This window comes from Hemiscyllium ocellatum, chromosome 21, assembly GCF_020745735.1.
Source record: "Hemiscyllium ocellatum isolate sHemOce1 chromosome 21, sHemOce1.pat.X.cur, whole genome shotgun sequence".
NCBI lineage: Eukaryota > Metazoa > Chordata > Chondrichthyes > Orectolobiformes > Hemiscylliidae > Hemiscyllium > Hemiscyllium ocellatum.
In genome coordinates, this window is record NC_083421.1 from 58,184,000 (window position 1) to 58,206,327 (window position 22,328).

The window sequence follows — 22,328 nt, forward strand, 5'->3', positions numbered from 1 at the left end:
AGAGAGAGAGAGAGGGGGGGGAGAAAGAGATAGAGAGGGGGAGAGAGAGAGAGGGGGAGAGAGAGGGGGAGAGAGGGGGAGAGAGAGAGGGAGAGAGGGGGGGGGAAAGAGATAGAGAGGGGGAGGGAGAGAGAGGGGGAGAGAGAGGGGGAGAGAGGGAGAGAGAGAGAGAGAGAGAGGGGGGGGGGGAGAAAGAGATAGAGAGGGGGAGAGAGAGAGAGGGGGAGAGGGGGGGGGAAAGAGATAGAGAGGGGGAGAGAGAGAGAGGGGGAGAGAGAGGGGGAGCGAGAGAGAGAGGGGGGAGAGATAGAGGGGGGGAGAGATAGAGGGGGGAGAGAGAGAGAGAGAAAGGGAGAGAAAGAGGGAGAGAAAGAGGGAGAGAGACAGCACAAAGAAGGGGGCGCAAAGGGAGAGCGTTTCTCTCTCCACAGATGTTGCCAGTCCTGCTGAGTTTTTTCAGCAGTCTGTCTTTGCACCAGAAGTCTCCAGCATCTGCAGTCCTTTGTTTTATATTAAAAGGAACAGATATTGTGCTCAACCCAGCACACACCGAAATGTACAAACAGCATTCTGCTCAAGACCTACAAAGCAGTGTACAAAAGGCTGTGTGTTGTAGGAACATCACTTCTGGAAGGCACAAACAGTGTGCAGAGTCAGAAATGCAGCTGTCTTCCAATGCCAAAGGAGATGGCGGCTTTCTTTGTGCCACTACACCAGCCCTCTCTCCGGCCCAAGTCCAAGTCCTCATTCAACCTTGAGCCACTCTCCGCCCTGAGACTTCCATGAGGAGCTGCCCAGCTGATCAATGGTCAATGCTACTTAAACACCAAGGCGAAACTGAGGACTGCAGATGCTGGAGATTAGAGTAGAGAGTGTGGTGTTGGAAAAGCACAGCCAGTCAAGCAGCATCCAAGGAGCAGGAAAATTCATGTTTCAGGCAAAAGCCCTTCGTCAGGAATCCTGATGAAGGGCTTTTGCCCTAAACGTCTATTTTCCTGCTCCTAGGATGCTGCCTGACCTGCTGTGCTTTTCCAGCACCCCACTCTCAACACTACTTAAACACGCCATGGCCCTGCTCCTAGGTTCTCAGTTACATGCTCAATTGCCTATCGTGCCCAGGGATGTGCAGGTTAAGTGGGTTAGCCTTGGGTAACACGGGTTGGGTGGGATGCTCTTCAGAGGATTGGTGTGGACTCAATGGGCTGAAAGGTTTGCTTTCACACTGTCGGGATTCTCGAATTCTAGATAATATTCTTCTGATGACTTTACGATCTCCCTTCCTTTCAAGAATCAGAGCTATATTTTTCCCAAATTCAGGAATGCTTTCACTATTGATTCCCAGTCATTAGTCTTTTTTTTAGTTCATTCTCAGAATGAGGGCATTAGTGAGTAGGATAGCATTTATTGCCCAAGGGCAGTTATGAGCCAATCACATTACTGTGGGTCTGGAATCACATGTAGGCCAGACCAGGTAAGGATGACAGTTTCCTCCTCTAAAAACCTGATAACCTGATGTAAATCATCTAATAGTTATGTGGCATCATTTGACTCCTGATTCTAGATTTCTAAGGAATTCGAATTCCACCATCTGCCCTATTTGAACACTGGTCCCCAGCTCATTACCTGGGTCTCTGGATTAACAAAATCCAGCAATAATGCCACTCGGTCATCACCACCTCCAATCACTGATGATTGTATCAATGCAGTGTCAGCTGGGTAAGAAAGTCACCAAAGTGTGACCTATAAAAATCTATAATCAGAACTGTACACATTATTAGATATTAACTGCATGAGACATCCGAGTCAATGTAACAAATCATTAACTTACTTGTCGCTGGTCCCTCATTACCCAACACCATTGGCCAGTTTACAGCTTTTCTGTTGTCACTCAAGGTTCCCATAACAATATGTGAATTTGACTACAACGAATCCTCAATTATTCTGAAGAACTTGTCTGAACTGGAAATTTCTTAGTGGGAGTCATGCAGTGGAGGTGTATTAGAGGCCATTTCTATTAACACAATAAAAAAAACTCAAAATTAACAAAGCATGTCAGTATAACATGTAAAATGTATTGAGCTTTTTTCTAGCATATGGAAGCTGAGACAGGTTAGCAAATATTGAGATTGCCCTTTATCAGCGCATACTCCCAGTGGGACACAAATCTGAAACATTCAGCAGTTCCCATTTGGTATTGCTGTTCATGCTGACATCCATTCTCAGCATTTCCTGCATTTGTTGCAGAAATTCCTGACTTATTACATCCTTCTCACTTCCACCAAATATTCCAGTCAGTGTCACACACGGGAACATTTATCTTTTTTGCGTGTTGTTAATTAATTCAGTTACCATGGGTCAGGCTGAGTGTGAAGCTCTATTTACATAACTGTACAAAAGGTTAACTACATTCTGCTCCATCTTCGGGTACACCCCTATTGTTTCAAGTTAATTTTACGTCATGCACTACCTCAAGTCAGGTTACTAAACTCAATCCTCCTGCTGCTGGATTGTGGGCACGTCTGTCATAGAACATAGAAAAGTACAGAACAGAACAGATCCTTTGACCCACGATATTGTGCCAAGGTTTAATCCTAATATAAAATATAATAACTTAACCTACACAGCCCTCAACTCACTGCTATCCACTTGCATGTCCAGCAGTCGCTTAAATGTCCCCAATGACTCTCCTTCCATCACCACCCACTGGCAACACATTCCATGCATTCACAACTCTGTGTAAAGAACCTACCTCTGAAGTCTCCTCTATATCTTTCTCCTAATATCTTAGGACTATGAACCCTCAATCCTGCCCTGGGGAAAAGTCTCTGGCTATTCACTCTATCTATTCCTCTCATTATCTTGCACACTTCGATCAGATCTAGTCTCTTCCTCCTTCTCTCCAGAGGGAAGGGTCCGAAACTTATTCGACCTTTCTTCATTAGGCAAGCCCTCCAGTCCAGGCAGCATCCTGGCAAACTTTCTTTGTACCCGCTCCAAACCCTCTGTACCTTTCCTATAATAGGGCGACCAGAACTGGACACAATATTGCAAGTGTGGTCTCACCAAGGACTTGTACAGCTGTAGCAAAACCTCACGGCTCTTAAACTCTATCCCCCTGTTAATGAAAGCCAAAACACCATATGCTTTCTTAACAACCTTATCCACTTGGGTGGCAACTTTGAGGGATCTATGTACTTGCACACCCAGATCCCTCTGTTCCTCTACACTGCCAAGAATCCTGTCTTTAATCCTATATTCAGCATTCGAGTTCGACCTTCCAAAATGCATCACTTTGCATTTATCCAGGTTGAACTTCATCTGCCATTTCTCAGCCCAGCTCTGCATCCTGTTTATGTCGCGCTGCAGCCTGCAATAGCCCTCGACACTATCAACGGCACCTCCAACCTTAGTGTTATCAGCAAATTTACTAACCCACCCCTCAATCTCCTTAAGAATAGAGCCCTGTGGGTCACCACTCAACACTGACCTCCAGGCAGAATACTTTCCATCTACAACTACTCTCTGCCTTCTGTCAGGCAACTAATTCTGAATCCAGATAGTCAAATCACCCTGTATCCCATACCTCCTGATTTTATGAATGAGCTGACCATGGGGAACCTTATCAAATGCCTTGCCAAAGTCACTATACACCACATCCACTGCTCAACCGTCGTCGATCCATCTTGTCACCTCCTCAAGAACTCAATCAGATTGTTGAGGCATGACCTGCCATTCACAAAGCCATACTGACTGCCTTTAATCATATTATGCTTTGCCAAATAGTCATAAATTGTATCCCTCAGAATTCTTTCCAAAACTTTGCTGACCACAGACATAAGACTGACTGGTTTGTAACTGCCAGGGATTTCCCTATTACCCTTCTTGAAAAAAAGGAACAGCATTTGCCTCCTTCCAATCCTCCGGTACGACTCCCATGGAGAGTGAGGCAGCAAAAAATCCTCACCAGCAGCTTAGCAACCTACTTTCTCGCATCCCGGAGCAGCCTAGGATAAATCTGGTCTGGCCCTGGGGACTGATCAATCTTAATGTTTTCTAAACTTTCCAGCACATCAACTTCAGCAATCTTGATCTGGTCAAGCCTGTATTCCAGCTCCTCAAAGTTTTCATTCACAAGGTCCCTTTCCTTGACGAAAACCGAAGCAAAAAACTCATTTAGGGCTTCCCCTATCTGCTCAGACTCCCTGCACTAGTTCTCTTCGCTATCCCTGATCGGCCTCACCTTCTCCCTGATCATTCGCTTATTCCTCAGGCATGAGTAAAATGTCTTTGGGTTCTCCCTAAACCTTCTTGCCAAGCCTTTATCGTGCCCCCTCCTGGCTCTCCTCAGTCCATTTCTGAGCTCCTTTCTAGCAAGCCTGCAATCCTCTAAAGCTGTGCTAGATCCTTGCTTCCTCCACCTTACGTAAGCTGCCTTTTTCTCTTTGACGAGAAGTTCTTCTGTTCTAGTCATCCAAGGTTCCTTAATCTTACCTTCTCACCTGTCTCAGTGGAACAAATTCGGGCATGTGATCCGTGATGTGGATCAAAAACCGACTCCAGTCTGTCCTAGTGTCAAAACATAAAACAGGTGAAGGGTACTCTTTATTGAATCAAATAAATACTGTACTGAACGTGTAGAAGTAGCAGTATCACAAACTGAGGAGACCAAGGAACCTTAGCTGTGGGGTGGATGCAGCACTCACACAAAGTCACATGCCAGTGGGTTCTCGTCCAATTCAGAGACTTGAGCATAACGTAGTGAGGGACTGCTACACAATTGGTGATGCTGCCTTTCCAAGTGAAATAACAGAGACACTCCCATCTCCGGTTGGTGTACAAGAATTCATATTTAATTTGCTATTTACATTTTGACTTCTTGTATTTTTGTGTAGTCCTCAGCAATTTTAGATAGAGTCATAGAGATGTACAGCATGGAAACAGACCCTTCAGTCCAACCTGTCCATGTCGACCAGATATCCCAACCCAATCTAGTCCCACCTGCCAGCACCTGGCCCATATCCCTCCAAACCCTTCCTATTCATATACCCATCCAAATGCCTCTTAAATATTGCAATTGTACCAGCCTCCACCACTTCCTCTGGCAACTTATTCCAAACATGTACCACCCTCTGTGTGAAAACGTTACCCCATAGGTCTCTCTTTTACATCTTTCCTCTCTCACTCTAAACCTATGCCCCCTTGTTCTGGACTCCTCGACTCTTGGGAAAAGACTTTGCCTATTTACCCGATCCATACCCCTCATAGTTTTGTAAACCTCCATAAGGTCACCCCTCAGCCTCCGATGCTCCAGGGAAACCAGCCCCAGCCTGTTCAGCCTCTCCCTATAGCTCAAATCCTCTAACCCTGGCAACATCCTTGTAAATCTTTTCTGAACCCTTGCAAGTTTCGCAACATCTTTCTAATAGGAAGATGACCAGAATTGCACGTGATATTCCAACAGTGGCCTAACCACTGTCCTGTAAATCCGCAACATGACCTCCCAACTCCTGTACTCAATACTCAGACCAATAAAGAAAAGCATAAGACCATAAGACATAGGAGTGGAAGTAAGGCCATTCGGCCCATCGCGTCCATCCCACCATTCAAACATGGCTGATGGGCATTTCAACTCCACTTACCAGCGTTCTCCCCGTAGCCCTTAATTCCTCGAGACAACAAGAATCTATCAATCTCTACCTTGAAGACATTTAGCGTCCCGGCCTCCACTGCACCCTGTGGCAATGAATTCCACAGTCCCACCACTCTCTGGCTGAAGAAATGTCTCCGCATTTCTGTTCTGAATTTACCCCCTCTAATTCTAAGGCTGTGTCCACGGGTCCTAGTCTCCTCGCCTAATGGAAACAATTTCTTAGCGTCCACCCTTTCCAAGCCATGTATTATCTTATACGTCTCTATTAAGTCTCCCCTTAATCTTCTAAACTCCAATGAAGCCGTTCCTCATATGTTAGACCTCATACCAAACACCTTCTTCACTATCCTATCTACCTGCAACTCCACTTTCAAGTAGCTATGTTCAGCAACATTCCATAGGACCTTACCATTAGGTGTATAAGCCCTGCTAAGATTTGCTTTCCCAAAATGCAGCACCTCACATTTATCTGAATTAAACTCCATCCCACTTCTCAGCCCATTGGCCCATTTGGTCAAGATCCTGTTGTAATTGGAGGTAACCCTCTTCACTGTCCATTACACCTCCGATTTTGGTGTCATCTGCAAACTTACTAACTGTACCTCTTATGCTCGCATCCAAATCATTTATGTAAATGACAAAAAATAGAGGATCCAGCACCAATCCTTGTGGCACTCCAGTGGTCACAGGCCTCCAGTCTGAAAAACAACCCTCCACCACCCACTCGGTCTTCTACCTTTGAGCCAGTTCTGTATCCAAATGGCTAGTTCTCCCTGTATTCCGTGAGATCTAACCTCGCTAATCAGTCTCCCATGGGGAACCTTGTCAAATTGAAGTCCATATAGATCACATCTACCGCTCTGCCCTCATCAATCCGTTTTGTTACTGCTTCAAAAAATTCAATCAAGTGTGTGAGACATGATTTCCCACGCACAAAGCCATGTTGACTATCCCTAATCAGTCCTTGCCTTTCCAAATACATGTACATGTTGTCCCTCAGGATTCCCTCCAACAACTTGCCCACTGTCTATAGTTCCCTGGCTTGTCCTTACCACGCTTCTTAAACAGTGGCACCACATTAGCGAACCTCCAGTCTTCCGGCACCTCTCCTGTGACTATCGATAATATAAATATCTCAGCAAGAGGCCCAGCAATCACTTCTCTAGCTTCCCACAGAGTTTTCAGGTACACCTGATCAGGTCCTGGGGATTTGTCCACCTTTATCAGTTTCAAGACATCCAGCACTTCCTCCTCTGTAATATGGACATTTTGCAAGAAGTCACCATCTATTTCTCTACAGTCTGTATCCTCCATATCCTTTTCCACAGTAAATACTGATGCAAAATACTCATTTAGTATCTCCCCCATTTTCTGCAGTTCCACACAAAGGCCACCTTGCTGATCTGAGGGGCCCTATACTCTCCCTAATTACCCTTTTGCCCTTAATATATTTAGATTAGATTAGATTACTTACAGTGTGGAAACAGGCCCTTCGGCCCAACAAGTCCACACCGACCCGCCGAAGTGCAACCCACCCATACCCCTACATTTACCCCTTACCTAACACTACGGGCAATTTACCATGGCCAATTCACCTGACCCACAGGTCTTTGGACTGTGGGAGGAAACCGGAGCACCCGGAGGAAACCCACGCAGACACGGGGAGAATGTGCAAACTCCACACAGTCAGTCGCCTGAGGCGGGAATTGAACTCAGGTCTCTGGCGCTGTGAGGCAGCAGTGCTAACCACTGTGCCACCGTGCCGCCCAAACTGGTTTACACAATGTTGATTAGATTACTTACAGTGTGGAAACTGGCCCTTCAGCCCAACAAGTCCACACCAGCCCACAACCCACTTCCCCCTTCACCTAACACTACGGGCAATTTAGCATGGCCAATTCACCTAACCTGCACATCTTTGGACGGGGAGAATATACAAACTCCACACAGACATTCGCCTGAGACGGGAATTGAACCCGGGTCTCTGGTGCTGTGAGGCAGCAGTGCTAACCACTGTGCCACCATGCCACCCGTTAATATTTGTAATAACTTTTCGGATTCTCCTTAATTCTATTTGCCAAAGCTATCTCATGTTCCCTTTTTGCCCTCCTGATTTCCCTCTTAAGTATACTCTTACTTCCTCTATCCTCTTCTAAGAATTCACTCGATCTATCCTGTCTATACCTTACATATGCTTCCTTCGTTTGCATCCCAAATTTAGCATCGTCTGCAAACCTTAGCCCATTATAACACTCCAATTTTTGGAAATCAGTTTTGTACCCGAACAGCGTGGTCCGAGCATGGATCCACTTCTCAGTTTTTGCCAGCCCAAGAAACTGCTCGTCGCCTCGGCCCTCTCTTTAGTTTAATGTGGCTGCCTTTGGATCCATTTTGTCGCACACAGTGACCTTTGCTATTTAGTCTCTTTCACGGCAGGTTATCAAATGCTTTCTTGAAATCCATTGCATTGTTCTTCTCAATCCTTCAGAAACTACTTCAGAGAATCCAATAAGTTTGGTTAAACATGACCTTTTAGAAATCCTATTTCTGTCTTTAGAAGTCTGCCTCTATAATCTTTTAGCAAAGATCCTCATACCCTTCTTTCTATTGCTGTTAAATTAGCAGGCCTATTGAGCACTGGGTTAGCACCACCAGTAATAATAACATTTATGTACTGAGCTTATTTTTAAAACTCTATTTAAAATTTCATCTATTCTTGAATTGTTGATTGGCAAATCCTTAAGTTCAAATTGCATTCATTGACGAAATAGAACAAACTGCAAACCATGTCGGATTGATTAATTTCAGACCAGCGCAGACGTGAGACAGATAATCAGAAAAAGTACGTTGTTTCTTATAGAATAATGCTCCTAAATCGTGGGTTTTACCGTCACACTTGAACATCACAGAAACAAAGCAGCATTTACATTTGTTAAAAAATTACCCAATAATTAGTTACAATTTTAAAATTGCCCAAAATAACTTTTAATTGTATCATCGTAATTAATCTACGTAAGATTGTCACACTTCATTGTGGATCGCATTTGATCATCTGATAGTGTGTTCAGGGACCCTTCTAAAATGAACAATTCCTAAAATTGGGCAAAATGAAAAAACGCCAGCCATTGCATCTGAAAAAAAATTATAAATATCTCATAAAACAGTTACAGCTGCGGGAGGCCATTTGGCCCTTCTCGATTTATTCATCCAAGAGGTGCTAATTATTCCATCAGTTGCTGCTCAAATGGAGGTAGCCATGGGTGTCCTGGCACCTGAATCACAGAATTATGATACAGGTACAGCAAGTTTTTAGGAAAGTCAAATGAGTATTGTCATTTATTGCCTAGGAATGGAATTTTAAAAGGGATGTGTTGCAACAGTTATATGAAGCATTGACGAGGTTTCCTCTCGACTAGTATGTAGTTATAGTCTCTTTATTTAAAAAAAGGGTGTAAATGCATTAGAAGCAGTTCAGAGAATGTTCGCACAGTTAATATCTGTGATAGAGGAGTTATCTTATGAAGAAGATGCTCAGTGAAGGATGAGCCTAAGTGCCAGTTTAAGGCCTGGTGAACAGTAACAGGATACCTGCTGGACAAATGAGAGTATTAAGTTCAAAATCTACTGCAGTTAGTGATCCATCCATCTTTCACAACTTCATAAATAGAGCTTTACTCAGAGTTAACTTGAAAATCTAAAAGAAAATGCTCAATGTTCTGGAAGTTAAATGAAAGAAAGAGATAACCTGGAGGGATATCACCTGCAACATTTTTTTTAGGATGAGGACTATTTGAAAAGTTTAACACTTATTCTCTTGGGTTCAAGCATTCATTTACCATTCTTGGATTATTAAATCTGTATTTTCTTCCAGGACTTCTTATTGGGAATTCAGTTGTACTTGCAGTTACTGAATGCCCAGTCAACATAAACGGTGGTGCAGACATAAGGAATCAGTTTGGCAATGGTCAGAAGATTTGCTCAAGTCTCAAGCATCAGCTCCATTCCTCCTCCTCTTTTAGTGTGTCTGCTCATCCAAGTGGATGTCTGCATGTTCTCAGATCCACACTACGCTGGTTGTTTTTGTTACACTTGAAAAAACAAGAATAAACCTGCAGTTACTTTGGATCTTGTGTGATGTGTTTACTGAAATATTTAGGCCTATGGCTAGTTTGAACCAATGTCCTCTTGCTTCATTTCCACAGTTAACAAAGCTTTGTTTCGGATTCACTTGCTGTACATTGTGATATTTTTGCATATCTTAATATGGTTGCCTCTATGTTGCTGATTTTATGCAATGACTAACTCAATTTTTTGACATAATTTAATTTTCCCAATTGTCTTATCTCTGCGCCAATTCTAGGGTTTCAATATTCCTCGTCCTGGACCAGTGACTAACACAGACCTAGGTTAAGAAATAGAAAGTTCCATTTGCCTTTCAGAAAGGATGTTAACCCATGCTCACAGCTGCTCTATTGTGTGAATGTAAAAGATACTATGGGACTATTATAACGACGACTGGGAAGCTCTCTGCAATAACTTATCCTTCAACCAACACTGCAAAATAATAATCTGATTATCTATTGGGTAGGAGTTGTGTACAACTGGCTGCTGTGTTTCCAACGGTGACTGTACTTCAAAACTATTTCACTAATGGCAAAATGCTTTGGGATGTCAAATGGTCTTGAAAAGTCTTTCTTCGCTCTCTAGACTTCAGCATCTGTGGTATTTTGTGCTGCCTTTACATCAGCAGGGTTACAGTGACCTCTGTTGGGAAATATTGGAATAGCAATGACTTGCAGTTTTGATATGTTTTGTTTTAGATTACTTACAATGTGGAAACAGGCCCTTCGGCAGGACAAGTCCACACCGACCTGTCGAAGTGCACCCACCCAGACCCATTCCCCTACATTTACCACTGCAGCTAACACTACGGGCAATTTAGCATGCCAATTCACCTAACCAGCACATTTTTGGACTGTGGGAGGAAACCCACGCAGACACAGGAAGAATGTGCAAACTCCACACAGTCAGTCGCCTGAGGTGGGAATTGAACCCAGGTCTCTGGCGCTGTGAAGCAGCAGTGCTAACCACTGTGCCGCCCTCTATTTGGGATATGACATTTAAAACAAGTGGAAATCCTATCAACTCATTAATGCTACTCAGGAAACAGAAAACTCCAAGAAAGTGAGGCCAAGAGGAGAACGTTTTGCAGAAGATTGTTATTTCTATATGTGAAAAATTGGTTCATGGTGAGGGCTAGTTTAAGTAACATTTGGGGAGGCTCTTGTTTCAGTTCACACTTCATCTGACCGTCGTGGGGTGGACAGAAAGGGGTTTAAAAGTACAGTAGTAGAATAGCAGGGATTGATGCATTTCTGTATGCTTCAGAGACTTGTCCAATATACTGCACACACCCGAAATCCCTGCAATGCCTTCGCAATCGATAGGAATGTCGTCTTGCAAGCCAACCTGCCCAGCAACAAGGTACTAACCAAGAAAAAAGTTCTGTTGTACAGGACATCGCGAGTCTGGCACCAGACTCCTGAAAATAAAAACTCTATTCAGCTCAACTCAGAACTTGATCACATCAAGAAAGTCCCAGGAGGACAGCAGAAACTTCACCGGGGACAAATAGAGGTGAAGTCATGGTGTCAGCAGGGCACAAAAAGAAGTGACTCATCTACCCAAATACAGCAGAGTCTGCAGTTTAAACACTGGACTGCTAGCTGCCTCAGCTCCCAACAAGCCAAGTGAAAACAAGTCATCCTTGAACCCAAGGGCCTGCGTAAGAATATAGTAATTTAGCAGGAATGGCATTGTGGTTCACTGGTTAGTACTGTTGCTTCACAGCGTTAGGAACTCCGGTTCAATTCCACCCTTGGGTGACTGCGTGGGGTTGCCCATTCTAAATTGTCTGTATGTACGGGTTAGGTGGATTAGCCATAGGAGATACAGGTCCATAGGAGATACAGGTTGGGGAGAGTGGAGAGGGAAGAGGTGGGTCTGGTGGGGACTCTCTTCTGAGGGTCAGTGTAGACTCAATGGGCCAAATGGCCTGCTTCCACACTGTAGGGATTCTAATATTAGGCTCTAGAACCTGGAGAGGCCCTTTGTAAAGCTGAAAATATACTACCTACAACAATCCCACTTTCCCCACACTGTAATCAGTGCTCCAAGGCAATTTCATGTCAACGTCACGACAACCACCTGATGGAGTGGCGCTCTGAAAGCTAGTGCTTCCAATTAAACCTGTTTGACTATTCCTGGTGTTGCGTGATTTTTAACTTTGTACACCCCAGTCTAACATCAGCATCTCCAAATTAATCATCCCTTGGTTTGATCTGCTCTACCACCTCAATGCCGAAGAGCTCTTCACCCATTCCGAGCCACAATTTTTTATTTTATTCTTTCATGGGATGTAAATATTGCTGGCATTGCCAGCATCTGGATTCCCATTTCTAATTGCCTTTGAACTAAACAGCTTCTTAGGCCATTCCAGGGGACGGTTAAAAGTCAACCTCATTAGTGTGGGTCAGACCAGGTAAAAGGCAGTTTTTCTTGGCTGTTGGAAGACATTCATGAACCAATGGGTGATTTTCTTAAAACAACAATGATTGTTGTCATGATCCATTTTTTAAGACTAGCTTTATTTTCCAGATTAGGTCCTGGAGCCCAAGTTGTGAAATGGACCAAGTGAACATCGTCTTAAATTCATTTTTTTAAAATTTACTTATTGTTTATTACATTCTCATCAAGAGCTGTGGTGCTGAACTTTCATTTCTTTATCTTTCGAATTTATTATTTTTATTTTGTAATTTGAAGGTCTGTAATGCTGGATTTATTTATTACCTTCTTTTTTCTTAAGCATTTGTATTCAAGAATCTGTACCTTAGTACCCTAAGTGGCAATTTGTAAACTTTTCACTGTACTCATGTGAGTACAAGTGACAATAAAGCTAATTCAACTTAATCGATTGACTTTAAAATGCACCAACTGCTATATTTAGATTTGAACCCATGTCCCCACAGTAATAGCCTGGGACTCTGGAATGCTAGTCCAGTGACATTACAACAGCTCATCCAAATCCCTCCAATTGCAGGGGAATTACCCCTGAGGGACACAATTATGGCTTCCTCCCAGTGGCCTTATCTGGTTGTAGGTCACTCTTGGCTGCAGGAAAACCAATGGATTCCTTCTATCAAGTCTGACAGAAGTTTTGTCTCCACCTTGTTTTGACTCTCCTTCACACTATGCCTATCAATATTAAGGCTGTTATGCCTAGCTAATTAATTAATTCCAGGAATGACCCCAGCAAGTTAGATTTTAACTCCAATTCACCATAGAGCAGATTATATTGCATTCATCTTGCTGTTAAACTACCACCAAAAAGTCTGAAAATAAACTAAGAAAATTGACTACGTGGCACATTGTCCACAGGATACAATTAGAATGAGGAAATGTTTTTTCTCCATCACCGAAAGCACAGAAACCACAATAGATGCAGAAGGCAGAGTAGGTAGGAACAAATGGGTCATAGAAACATAAAAAAAAGGAGTAGGCCATTCGGCCTTTCATGCCTACTCCACCATTCAATATGATCATGACTGATCATCTGACTCCGTCCCCTGTTCAAGCTTTCTCTTTAAGTACTACATCTAACTCCTTCTCAAAAGAAAATCTGATGTTTTGGTCTCAACCACTTCTTGTGGCACAGAATTACACAGGCTCACCATTCTAAGTTAAAGAAATGTCTCCTCATCTCAGTCCTAAAAGGTCTCCTCCACATCCTTAGACTGTGATCCATGGTTCTGGATTCCCTGTCATCAGGAACATCCTTCTTTTATTTACCATTTTAAGCTCATTCTAAAGGTGGTAAGCTATAGCAAATGATTTGGAGATGAAGGCCAACTGCAATATTTCCAAGGTTATGGATGATACAAAGGTTGGTGAGAACGTGACTTGTGAGAAGCATGCAAAGAGGTTTCAAGGGGATCTAGACAAGCTGAGTGAGCAAGACCATGGCAGATACAATGCAATGTGGCTACGTGTGAGATCGGCAGGTCAGAGGCTGGGAATACCGCAACAAATTAACTCCCTTGTGACATCACAAAACCTAAGCACCATCTACAAGGCACAAGTCAGGAGTCTGATGGAATACTCCCCACTTGCCTGGATGGGTGCAGCTCCAATAACACTCGAGCTTGGCACTATGCATGGCAAAGTAGCCCAATTGATTAACATTACGCCCACAAACATCCACTCCCTCCACTATCGACGCTCAGGAGCAGCAGTGTACTATCTACAAGATGCACTGCAGAAATTTAACAATGATCCTTAGACAGCATCTTCCAAACCCACAACCATTTTGATCTAGGACAGGGCAGCAGATACATGGGAACACCACTACTGTAAGTTCACCTACAAGCCATTCATCAATCCTAATTTGGAAATATATCACCATTACTTCAATGTCTCTGGAAGAAAATCTTGGAATTCCCTCTCTAAAGGAATTGTGGGTCTCCCTACAGCACATGGACTACAGCAGTGCAAGAAGGCAGCTCACAACCATATTCTCAAGAACAACCACCAGGGGCAGCAATAAACGCTGGCCAGCCAGTGAGATCCAAGTCCATGCAAACTAAAAAAAGAAAATCCACTTTGGTAGGAGGAACAAAAATGCAGAGTATTTCTTAAAAGCAAGCAGTTGGAAAGTGTTGAAGTCCAGAGGGACCTAGGTGTCGCTGCACATCAATCACTGAAAGCAGACATGCAGAAGCAACAAGCAATTTGGAAGGCAAATAGCTTGTTCACCTTTATCATAAGACTATTGGCGCTTACGAGCAATGGTGACTTGCTTCAATTATACGGAAAACAGGTGAAAGCACACCTGGAGTACTGTGTGGATTTTGCTGATGGAAGTATTAACTTGCCAGATAGGAACACAGTGGATGCTGCTGGGAAAGTGGCATCATTCTACAAAGAGACGCAGACGTGACTGGGCCTATTAACTTAGGTGCTTACAAGAAAAAAATATAATTTCATTGAAACTTTAAAAATTCTTAAGTGGATAGTCAGGATGCAGAAATTAGATGACCCTTTGCTGTGGGGTGGAGAACTGATGGAACACAGTCTCAGAGTGAAAGACAAGCCATTTAGGGCTGAAACAAGGAAGAACACTTTCATTCAGAGGGTAATGAATCTTTGGAATTTTCTATCCCATCATTAAAATCAAAACAGAGATTGTTAGATCTTTAGTGAGTAATTACATCAAGGGATAAGGGGACAATGCAGGGATGTGGCAATCATCAGCCATGAAGTGGAATGATGGAACACAGTCAAGCAGCTGAATGGCTTGATTCTATCTTTATATGGCAGGGAAAGAAACAAGAACTTGCAAATACCTGTAGAAGGATTTTAGTATGTAACTTACAGTCCCAATGTATAGTAGAGATCCTAAAAATACAGTAGTATAATATTCAAAAAAAGGTCTCATCATACCCTTCTTATTTTTGCATCACCATCCTCTTTATTAAGGCATTACAGAAACCACTTACCTCTTTTATACAACTTCAGTTTTTAGATTCAAGGGAGTACTTACCTAATATCAGCACTGTCAATTCCTCAATGGGTGACCATCTTTGTATGGCAAGTGCTTTTGAACATTTACTCTTACACAAATGTTGAATACAGTTGAAAACATGTCCTCTCCCGAGATGTCACTCGCACATTAATAATGAACACCATTTAGTGATGACTGATTGGGGACATTTAAAAAAAAATTCAATTACATATAGACATATACAGCTTAGCTTCAGCGAATGTAAACCAAATCTTAGATAAAAGCAAATTACTGCGGATGCTGGAATCTGAAACCAAAAGAGAAAATGCTGGAAAATCTCAGCAGGTCTGGCAGCATCTGTAAGGAGAGAAAAGAGCTGACGTTTCGAGTCTAACTGACCCTTTGTCAGAGCTTAAAAACAAAGGGAGAAATAGGGAGGTATTTATACTTGGCTGAGAGAAGGCTCAGACCTGCTGAGATTTTCTAGCATTTTCTCTTTTGGTAAACCAAACCTTACTCCACTAAAGTTAATGATTACATAGATGTGTAAAAATATCGCGACAAAACGTGATGAACAAAATCAAAGAGATGAGAATCAAAACAATACAAATGACCTGATCGATACAGTTCACTGCTCTTTATTAACTTTTCAGTACTTTTTAAAATAAATATGTTTTATATGTTAAACATACAAGTGGACAGAACATTTAGGTGATGATGGGAAGCATGGTAATATTACAAAAGAAAAAAATGATGCCATTATTATGATCTGTGTAGCAATACTCAAACCATGAGAAAATAATTTGGTAGCATCCTTAGGTATTTACAGTTCCAACAGACCAGTTATCCACATGCTTATTTACAAAAGGCCGCACCATATTGCAAACTTTCAATCCATGTCACACTCTGGTTTAAAAACACACAGAAACATTTTTTAAAAAGCAGTGGAAGACAAACTTGCATTTATTAACTCTAGACTCCATTGTCAACACCTTGAGATTATTTCACCAAATGCATCAGTGCAACCTGGTTGTCCTAATATTTGTAGTTCACTACAATGTAAACTGTAATCAGTGCGCAATTACATCAGACTGCAACAGCTTGTTTTAAGTATGGTCCATTTTAAAAAGTGCTGACTTTGAAAATATTTCTCTTTCAAAAGATCAAGATAATTGCACTTCCTTTACACTAAACAATTGTCTCAAAAGCACTCTACATTAAAGATCTACAATGCTGCCTGCACATTTAGCTCTAGAGGACAGTTTTCACAACAGTAATTTGGGTATGGAAGAGGTATGATTACATGTTAATGTCGAAACTTTTAATGCCCACTGTTTCTACATTACGTTTAGAACAACAAAACATTGGCTGACCAGCACAGGGTGGAATCTTTTTTGTACAAAGACTCTGTACTTTCTGTTCATGATTTGACAGGCTATATTTTAATTTGCAAAATAATTCATTATCAACATTTTCAACAAGATATTTGAAAATAGAAAATACCTGAAAAAAGTCACAACTGGCCAGTTTTCCCAATCCCTTGTACCTCTATCAAACCAGTCTTGCTTTTCAAAAAAAGTTACAAGACTACTGAAATAAAACTTGGTTGCTTTAAAAACTTCATGCAACTTACTAAAGGCATTTTTAATATTTCTATCGCTGAGGGAGCAGTGGTGTCATTTAGCTTAATAAATAACTAAGTTTAAAAACCATTCAGAATGAATGTACAGACTTTACGAGGGAATCAAAAAGCACAAAATATTTGAATGGACATGTGATTACCTTCTAAATGTAACAAAATGAAACAGTTACCCAATAAACACAAAGCAAAACAAGCCTGGACTTTCTGATCTACATTATCTCATTTAAAATAAATGGGCTACTATTCACAATGATCAGAAAATCTGAACTAGGAAACATGACAGTACAAAAACGTTACAGGGAACTAATAGCTGTTCAATGTTGGCTTCATTCCGTGAAGGTTTGCAGCATATTTAAGTCTTCACTTTCAGCAACATGTACAAACTTACCATCTTTCAGTTTTCCAATGTGGTTTGCTGGAAGGAATGCTGTTAATGACAGAAGCCAGCAGCAAGATACAACTATGTTTTGGTTTGCTCATCACAGGATGTTAACTGGATGCATAAAGAAATTTCAATTTACTCTAAATGTATATGCACACAGTTGTCACAATTTCTGATCACAATTGTGCTGCATCATGTAACTGATTCTGCAAAGGGTTAGAAATTAAATTTTGCAGGTGAAGAATCAGCTCTAACAATGTAGATTCTGGCACTAGGTGCAACTGAGAAAAATTCTCCCCCTTCTCACCAAATTGCATATGTGGAAGCAACTTATTTTTGTTGCCTGGCCATGAACAACAATAGACAATTTACCAGCACACGTTAATGAATATATATCAAATAAAATTTAAATGTACTTGATGTTTAACAAAAATGTTTCACGCACAGATTCTTTCATCAGACTGATACAGATGGGTTCAAAGGTCTGCAATCAAACACCAAATGAGCCTAGTTTCTGCAAGCATTGTGAGCTTGTTGAGTACTTTGAATATCTTCTGTTCCAATTTCAGATTTCTGATATTTCTGAAGGATCTAGCGTAACTATTAAAATTGTTATAAAGAAAACAGCAGTGTGTAATTAGATTTCTACAATTCCATCATAATAGTTGACCTGACTGTAAATAACACCACTTAACACCATCTTAAATTATGATAGTGTGGTTGAAGCAGAGTATATTTTCTATTTCTACTATTGGGATTTTCTTGATGGTAAGCTTTCTGAAGAGAAGAGAAAACAGTTGACATAAAGGATGAATTAACTTTCAAGATAAAACTAAAATTGGAATAAAATCTTGTTGGACTAATATTTAATACCAAAGCATTTAATAACAAGTTTCATCCAGTCATTTTCAGTGTTATTAAGGGTATGAACACAACTCAGTTCACTTGGGAGGTCTCTGGTCAGCAGAGACTTGCATTCTATCAGCCGATTTAAATCCACATCCTAATCGTGAGGAGGCATGTAACCAATATATCACCAAACATCTTATGGGTGTCAATTTCTAAATATTCCAATGCCAATGTAAGAAACAATGTACAAAAAGTAATGCACATCACTTAATACATCCCACTTTTAAAACAGTGCCTTTACAGGTAGGCATTTTACCTTCAATGGATTTCACTTGCTGAAACAAAAATCACTTCATACAACACGAAGGAATCCAGATTTTTCTATAAGTGAAAACAAATGTTTTACACCCATTTCAATTTTAAAAAACTACTAAATGTAAAGATCTGTATACATCGCTGAAAGAATTCAGGATGTAATAAATAGGCGAATTTTAACTGAGCTACATAGTAGTTGCTCCATAGTATTATTCATCCATTTTATTAAATGTTATAAAACTGTCAAAAAACTGGAAACTCTTACTGTAATGAGAAATTTCATACACTTCTACAGCAAAGTTTCTTGGGTGAATTTGCATGTCTGGTACCAAAAAGCAATAGGAAAACAAGGTACACATTAAATACCTTCGATAGCTAAAATCTATTAAAATACAAGCAGTGAGAATTCAAACTGTGCATAAATACTTTAGTTACTATTTAGTGTTGTTATACAGATATGAATCCCTTTAATACACATCAAACATGCAACTAGCTTAGTGCTGACCCACATTAAGACAAGGGGCTCCACACAGAAAACTACTTAGAGGAAACGTAAAGCTTGTATGTTTTTAATCATTTTCTCTTCATGAAACCACTAAATCAGAGTTAAATATTTCAAGTATTGCTACACCATACTTATTCATCACAATTTTCAGTCCTCTGTATCACGCACTCACCAAAAACCATCAGCAAAATCAAATGTTTGCTGATTTCCTTACGAACCAGGTTGAACAGATGCATTGCAATTGGTTGTAAAAATGCAATGCATAAACACAGATTTAAAAAGGAAAAAAGATTACTTGACACTATTTCATTCACATTTTAGAAATTAAGATTTCTGGCAGACCAATGAGAATTCTTGCAGATATATATTTTTATACATATAACATTTCTCCATGGTACTTCCATCAATTCTGTTCGAACATTTTTAAATGCACACAATCCATCTCACATTCAGTAACTGCGCGTGAGCATATGTAACTTGCTTGTGCATAGCCAGAAAGATTTTTAAAAGGGTGGTAAGAGATAGACAGCAAAGCTAAAACCAGTTAACAATAACTTTCTTCCTATAAACCAATAACAAAAAATAAAATAGCGGAAATGTAAAATTTGCATAAGAACAATTTCAGTAAACCACAAGTTGCTTTCTCTGCTGGAGAAACTTAGCTGACTCTCAGGATGGAGCTGACCCCATTTCAAGTCAGAGTGTCTCAATGAAGGTTAACCCGCACTTCGTTACAACTGCAAACTCTATCTTTTCTGTAACAAATCAACTTTGGAGTGTATATTTTCTTTATATGTTTAAAAAATGAAATTGTCTATTGACAGCAGCAATTAAATATAATGATTACCCATAAAGCCTCGATTTTTAAAAATAAGTTCCTATTTCAGAAACTTTATGTCAATAGGACTCTGACTCAATGAACATGCTCAGGAGAAATCCAAAATCGTGCCCTGTAAGCAGCTTTACATTTATTTTGTTTAGGTGATCACCATTGATTGATGGCACAACGCTGCATAGTAATGGGGAAAAAGATGCAGCTTTAAGGATCATCACTATGACCACACATAGAACGGTCAAATTATTTTCCACTATACCACTTAATAGAAATTTTTTTTATTTTAAACAGAACACACGCAGCTTTTGACAGGTTATGTTAAAAATTTCAGAACAGGAAAAGAAAGCTGTGTTTCATGAATGCTTGCTGAGAGAAAGTCCATTATGCAGAAATTAGCCAAGGGTGACACACAAAAGAATAAATGTGCAAGAAATATATTAAATACTGCAATCCCAAATGAAAATAAGGTCTGAGGTTTAACAGAATGTATACCCTTACAAGAGCATGCTGCTCATACAGTATTGGAAAATGAGAGAGAGAATGGAAGATTTTCAGAATGCATGATGCAATTAAAAAGCATTAAATTTTGATTGTGATCTCTCAGTGTGCCTTCATACAGCAATGTGCTCTGTGGTAATACTCTACTTCTACAACAATCTTCCTTACTGAACAATTAACACCCAATCATTACTGCAGAATACAGGCTTTGTCTAAATGACAGTACTTATAAAATGCGCCGAATTTACATGTTTATTAAATCAAACTTTCAATTCTCAGCATCCACCATCATCTTGCCATCTTGTGTGGTTTGCGTAGATACTTCTGCATGATTGCTGTGCCAAAAGTACAATGGCTGCTGTTAAAATCAGTCATGATGCTATCTTAAAATGCACAGCTCACAATCCATCACTGTTAACGGAAAGAGTACAAGGAGAAAATTAAGGAGTATCTGGAATTGCGGGAAGTCAGCAATCACAGTTCCGTGGCAGTTATTAAATTGATTCAATTGCTGTACTCAGTTAAGCCAAAGGCAGACCAGAATTACCTTTGCCAATACAGGAAAAAGGTTGTTTTGATTTCAGATCAATACTGTAGTAAATGTAGTGTTATAAAACCCATCATTCCAAGTATACCACAAGCCAAATTTAACTGCTGCATTACTAATTCTTCATGACGACACTATTCCACAGAGGAATAGGGGGGAAAAGAAAGATAATGCCAAAGAGGATTTTCACATCTACTGTCCACAAATACTTTTAAGAATCCACTGGTTAGGAAACTTGTCACATGCAAAGAAAAGACTGCTACAAGCCAGAGTAACCAGTGAAGAAAGTTAAGCCAGAGTTCAGTCACGCATTGCCAGATCCTGGCACCCAGAGACCAAACATCTTTCAGAAAAATGCCCCATCAATTCACTCCACCCTTTGAAGAATACATCATATTTCATAGACAAATAAAAAAGTCTCCATTCTCTCATCTGTAACGGAATCTGACGGGATTGGAACTCTCCCAAAATGGAATTGCCACCAAATCAAATAGAAAAGTTGTGAATTTCAATACAATCTACTACTTTGCAGGAGGAGGGCATCTGAGAACTTCAAACTTAATCAGCAAAAAATTTATTTCATTTTCCAGTTGACTGCTTCTTTGGCACTGCAGACCGCTTGGCTTGCCACAGGTGATTGTGAATTGTGATAGCGTCCACACTGACTGACATGGTTTTTGTAGGTATTAAGCTAAACAGCTTTCTGTCCGAGCTGTATTTGTAAAGCTTGTCGATCATCTTCTTATTAATGTTTTTTGGCCCTGTCCCAGTTAACTTCAGGATCTCTTCAGAGTCTGGGGAATAAGCATAAAGTGCTCGGAACTGGCAGCCCGCATCACGGAACAAGATGATGTAATGGTTAGCCTCGCATTTCTCAAGCTCCTGGGAAGATAAATCAAAATGAATTTCTCAAAATATTTAAATGGTAAATTTAACATTTTTAACAGTACAAAACAATGCTGCCATTTCTTAGATTGGTCACATAACTATCTAAAATAGATGCAAAGTTGGTCACACCTCAAAGTGACAGGTGTATCACTCGGCTAAAACCATTGGAAGGTTCATGCCTTTTTGAATACAGCTGTTCAGTTGCTGGAATCAGAAGTTAATGCATCTGCAGATTGTTCACCATACCATAAGATATAGGAGAATAATTAGGCATTTGGCTGATCAATCCTGCTTTCCCTTTTGATCATGGCTGATATGTTTCATAACCCCATTCTTCTGCTTTCTCCCCATAATCCTTAATCCCTTTAGTAACAACTTATCTATCTCAGTCTTAAATACACTAAATGACTTGACCTCCACAGTCTTCCGTGGCAACCAATTCCAAATTAACCATGCTCCAGCTGAAGAAATTCCTCATCTCAGTTCTCAGGTGTTGTCTCTTCACTCCGAGGTTGTGCCTTCAAATCCTCGCCTCTCCTATTACTGGGAGAATTTTCTCCACATACACAATATCCACGTAAACAAATTACACATGAATTACAGAAGAACCAGAGGCTATGTTGAAGGGGGGGGGGTAGTAAGGTGATCTCAGAGTGCC

The 22,328-nt window shown here is 40.8% G+C and overlaps 1 protein-coding gene across 2 annotated transcripts in view; it reads right to left on the bottom strand.

The window, feature by feature from the left end:
• Positions 1-15,831: 15,831 nt before the first annotated feature.
• Positions 15,832-22,328, bottom strand: part of camsap1b (calmodulin regulated spectrin-associated protein 1b) — a 113,247-nt gene continuing 106,750 nt past the window's right edge. For both annotated transcript variants that reach the window (XM_060841537.1, XM_060841536.1), the window contains exon 17: positions 15,832-21,664. In XM_060841537.1, coding sequence (XP_060697520.1) covers positions 21,362-21,664 — 303 coding nt within the window. In that variant the 3' untranslated portion in view covers positions 15,832-21,361. The remainder of the gene's footprint in view (positions 21,665-22,328) is intronic.